This window comes from Penaeus chinensis, chromosome 10 (genome assembly GCF_019202785.1).
Source record: "Penaeus chinensis breed Huanghai No. 1 chromosome 10, ASM1920278v2, whole genome shotgun sequence".
Classification (NCBI taxonomy): Eukaryota; Metazoa; Arthropoda; class Malacostraca; order Decapoda; family Penaeidae; genus Penaeus; species Penaeus chinensis.
In genome coordinates this window covers 3,464,310-3,469,309 of record NC_061828.1, presented here as the reverse complement: position 1 = coordinate 3,469,309, position 5,000 = coordinate 3,464,310, and the positions used below count along the sequence as shown (strand labels likewise).

Genomic DNA, 5,000 nt, shown 5'->3' with positions numbered 1-5,000 from the left:
GACGGTCTGGCGATGAAGTCACTCCCTCCTGACTTCTCCTTCCTGCGGATGTCCTCGTAGACGTGGCCTCGTCTGTAAAAAGTCTTCTGGAATCTCCAACCCGGACGGGATCTCCGCGAGCTTCGGTGTCTGGGAGGAAAGGGGTTTTATATGAGAATGCGTTGTCTTCTTTATTATTATTATTATTTTATGGGTTCTTGTTGTTTCGTGCGAATTTTAGCAGTTGTGGTAGAGATGGGGATGATTGGTGAAGATTGATGGTGGTGGTTATGATGATGGAAATGGTGATGATGACTGTCATAGCAATGGTAATTCTATTAGTACATAGTTATTTAGGTCCTATCCCTGTTCCTTAAGAAGGTGTGACAGTGTAACAAAAAATTCTACTTTGATCGTTTATCTTGAGGATAATCTTATTTTGGATTACCTTACATTTAAAAGTTATTTAGTTAAAAAATCTACACACAGGGAAATTAAAAGATACTAACGGGGGTCTGAGCGGTCCAATGCCCCATTCTGCATATTTTTCCGGCGACCTTCTAGGCGCCCTTTCTTGAGCAGTGTCTTCGTCTTCGGTCATCTCTAAGTCTAACGTTTCCTCTGTTTTGTGTTCGTTTTCATTCGCTTCCTCCGTGTCGGCTTTTTCGTCTGCCTCTTCTTCGTCTTCGCTCGCCTCTGCCTCTGCTTTCTCATCTTCTCCTTCGTCTTCACTACCTTCTGCGACTCCTTCCTCATTTCCTGCTTCGTCTTCATCTTCCTTCTCTAAAATGTCATCTGTGTTTTTCATCTCTCCCTTTCCTACGTTTTCCACATTGATTTTACTCTCACTTCTATCTTCCTGGTCTTTCTCCGCCTCCGTCTGAGTCGGAAGCTTCTCAGGATTTAGAGACGAAACAGTGCTTGTGGCATCCAACTGCATTTCCTGCTTGTTCTTCCAGTCTTCGTCCACAACATCGAACGGAAGGACTGCATTGCTTTCGGGTTCCTCTTCGGCCTCTTCGTGCTGATGGGACTCGCTCTTTGGGAAATGGTGATGGTGACCTGATTTTACGGTTGACAAAACTTGGTTCTCGGTTATGTCGCTTCGTCCGGAGGCCCTGCTCTGTTCGTGCAGGCCAGGAGAGCCCGTGACGATGACATTGGGACGAGCGGTGGCGATGGTGCCATTCTTCTTGTGGGAATCAGGAGCCTCTTTGTTTCTGCGAGACTTACCGTATCTGGGATTCCCGGTTTTCCCTGTGCGCTTGAGGAAATGCTTACCTTTTCGACGAAGGGGGGGTTTAGAAGTACTGTTTAGGTTTAAGGTGTTTGGTTTATTTCGGCGAGGCCCGTGTCTATCCTTGGCATGCTTCTTGGCGTTAAAGTGAAGTCCTCTACTTCCATCCACTTCCAATGGGCGGTCATCTTCCTCGGGTTCTGAATCATCCTGTCCTTCGGTAATGGTTTCGTCCTCCTCCTCCATCCTGGGACTCTCCTTGTTCGTGCTGCTGGAGGTGCCTTGGTCGTCATCTTGGTCATCTAAGCCATCTTGAATATTAGACTCTTCGCCATCCTGATTGTGATGATGTGGGACGCGCAGCCTTCCCTCACCTGGACGAGCTACAGAATCATCATTTCCATGGCGTTTGTCTGCTTTGTATTTGTGTTTATTCTTGCCCACCTTTCTCATTCCATCTCTGTGCCTTTGCTGTCCGGAATGCGTTGCGTTGCGATCCAGTTTATCAAACCTGTGCCCTGCGCCCTTCTTGTTCCTGTTGTGTTGCACATCGTCCTTGTCAGTCTTGCGTCGACGTCCCCGCTTTCCATGGTGGTTGTGTCTGTGGGGGTGTTCTCCCTGTGGAGCCAAGGCCGTTTCTTCTTCAGCGACGTTTCTGTTGTTGGGCGGAGGGACAGTTGCGTTTTTCGCGAAAGGTCTCGGGGTGGTGGACGGCTGGAAACGATTGGGATCTTGGTGAGAACTGCGCCGTTGACCTTTTTTCCGAGAATGTTTATTCTTTCGATGGGTGGGCACGGTCCTGTTGTTGCCTGGAGGAGGGTATCGAGTAAACAGCGAGATTAGAAAAAGCAGCGTATAATTCTTACCTTTGGTATGTAACCATATTTAAACAAGATACTAATTTAATTAATGCATTATTCAAGTTGTTATCAGCATATATGTGTCTCACTGGAAGAAATCCTCAGAAATGCATCGATCAGCGTTTAAACCAAAATAGAACTAGTTTCCCTCTAAGCATTTTCATATAAAATATCTAGTACCCATTTAAAGATTCTATCTAATTATAAGCAAGTGAAAAAGAATGGAAATAATACCGAGATTATACAATCTAAACATTTTAAACAGCAATAACACTAATTTACGTGGTGTAGTTGTCATAAGCCTGGGTTTCGCTGTCGTATTGGTGGGTGCGCTAGGCCTGGGTGAAACAGAATCCGGGACATCTGGCACGGGTGTCTGAGGTACGGAGGGATCTACGATGGGAAGGTCAGTGGAAAGTAGGTCCTCGGTCGGTGTATCAATGGTTAATGAGTCTATTTTAAGTGTGGAAGGTCCTGTAGGTGTTGGGATAGATGGGACTTGGCTAGATTTAGAAGTAAGTGGGATCTGAGTCGTGGCAGGAGTAAGGGTAGTGGTGAATGTTGCCTCTGTGGTAGAGACTGAAATGTTTGTGTGTGGGGAAGTTTTTAAGGGAGTTGGGGTTGTGATGGGTACTTGGGTTCTGTTAGAATGTGCAGTGGAGTTATTGGTTCTGTTCAGCCCAGGACGTCTTCCTTTGTGCTTCTTTGGATGGATTCTTCCAGCCTGTCTCCTGTTGGATGGGAAAGCATTAGTGATCTTAAAGAGGAAATCGCATTGCGGCATATATTTCAGGAGACCGCTTGAATGATTTGTGCACTTTACCCCTTGTTTCTGTTCCAGCGCCGGTGTCCTCGCACCGCCTCTTGCTCGAGATCCTCTGCCTGCTGCGCCTTTCTTACTTGAGAAGTCTCTTGCTTGCTTCGCTGGCCTCCCTTGCTCGGGTGGCGGGACCGATGCCTCCAGTCGCGCCCTCTCCACTTTCCTTTCTTAAACTTCTTCTTCTGCTTGTGTGTCAACGGGAAACCTCTGCCCGTGACGTTCCTTTCAGCTTTGTTGTCTCTGTTGTGCAATCTTCCGCGATTCTTCTGCCTCTTGTGCTTCTTCATCTGGACGCGTCCGCCATGGAGTTTTGTCCCATTGGCATTCCTTCTGTTGCTTGTGTTGTCTTTCCTTCTGAAAATGGATTTGTTAGGATTTCTCTTCATGTAAGGATTCGCCCTTCCCCCTTTACTATTGGAAGAGCTGATGCTTCCACATATGTATCCTCCTGGCCGGTCTCTACAAGCGTGTGGGTGTACTGAAGCCTCGTTACGGGCGGCATGCTTCGTTCCAGCGAGGCCTTGGGACTTGAAATCCCCTCCGTGCGCCAGCGTTTCATTTCCTCCTTCTGTCTCTTCGCTGGACTCGCTAACTGCATCCGACGTGAGGGCAGAGTGGCGAGGCACGTCCGGCGGGGTCGTTGTCGGCCTGGGATGAGGAAGCCCCTTCCTCGGCTTGGACTGCCAGGGCGAGTGGCGTGTTCTTTCGCCTCGGACGGTGCCAGGTCCTTGGTCCAAATCGTTCTCGGCCTTGAGGTTTGGTCTCGCCTGGTCCGGTTTCTTCTTCGGTCTATAGGGACCTCCTTGCCTGTTGTGCAGAGACGACAGCGTCTGGTTGCCCTTCAGAAGATTCCTGTTCACCGGAGGTCTGCCGCCCTCAGGTCCCTGGTCCACAACCGAGTTGTTCATCCTGAACAGCTTTGGACTCCGGGGCTTGCTGAAGGGCTTCTTGACCCTGGGCTTGCCGTGTGGCTTCTGGTCGTAGATATTGGGCTTCCGTTTGTCGTCCGAGATCCTGTTGACGTCGTTCTTCTCGTACTGCTCCAGGTCGGGCTTCCTCTGGGTCTTCGTGACCTTGTTCTTGGAGGGCTTCGAGGTCTCGTTCTCCTTGTCATCCTTCTCCTTGCGACCCGAGGGGACCTTCTTGCCCGGCCTGCGCTTGGGAGTGAGCGTCGGGGGCGTCGCCGTGGTGGTCGTCGTGGTGGTGGTCGTAGAGCGAGGCCCGGCGACGGTCGGGAGGAACGACGGCGCCGAAGTGAGGCCAGCTGAGGGCTTCGCCGTCGTCGCGATGAGGTTGACTATCGGCGTCGCAAAGAAGGTGAGAAAGAGAGTTAATAAGGCTTGAGGGCGTTGCAGGAGGGGTGAATGAGGGAGAGAGAGAAATGGTGGGAGGGACGGATAGAAGGAGAGAGAGAGAGAAATGGTGGGAGGGACGGATATAAAAGGAGACAGAAACAGAGGGCGGGACAGAGAGAAAGAGAGAATGGGCGAGACATATAGAGAGAATGCAAGACAGAAATAGACAATCAACCTGATAATTACATGCATGATCATATAAAGAGATTAAGAGTAAAAGCAGGAATGTGAAAGAGTAGTGTACACGATCTTTAAAGCAAATATAATGTAATATAAGGATTAAAAGTATGATTCCATAAACAAAAGGAAAGGCAAAATACAAAGGAAAAATGAATATCGTCACCTATTTTAGAATACATTTCTGCTTAAGATTCATCTGTGAAATTAGAGATAGAACATTGAAATATAAGAAAACGAGAATAAAAGACATAGAAGAAGTAAAAGAGAATAAGAGAAACAAAACAGAATAAAAGGAAATTCTTTTCTACTTACGATACATCTGGCGAACGAAAAGTAAAGAGAAAGAGAATTGAAAAGAATAAGAGAACGAGAATAAAATAAATAAAAGAAAATAAAGAGAACAACAACAAAAAAATAATTAAAAAGAAAGGTCATAAAAACAAACAAACAAACACAACAGCAAAAACCAAGATAACAAAAAAAAAAAAGAAAAAAAAAAGAATAAAAGACAACAAAAGCAAGTTCAGACAAGAGCCAGCAACTCACGACAAAGGCCACAGGACTTTCTG

General features: G+C 47.3%; 1 protein-coding gene across 1 annotated transcript in view; it reads right to left on the bottom strand.

Annotated features, from left to right (window-relative positions):
• LOC125029551 overlaps positions 1-5,000 on the bottom strand; it is a 55,499-nt gene that overhangs the window by 1,514 nt on the left and 48,985 nt on the right. Inside the window, exons 17-21 of the mRNA XM_047619506.1 lie at positions 4,978-5,000; positions 2,900-4,193; positions 2,359-2,807; positions 489-2,025; positions 1-129 (exon numbers count right to left, since the gene is read on the bottom strand). The exon at positions 1-129 is cut by the window's left edge and continues 28 nt beyond it; the exon at positions 4,978-5,000 is cut by the window's right edge and continues 88 nt beyond it. Of these exons, the coding sequence (XP_047475462.1) occupies positions 1-129; positions 489-2,025; positions 2,359-2,807; positions 2,900-4,193; positions 4,978-5,000 (3,432 nt within the window). The remainder of the gene's footprint in view (positions 130-488; positions 2,026-2,358; positions 2,808-2,899; positions 4,194-4,977) is intronic.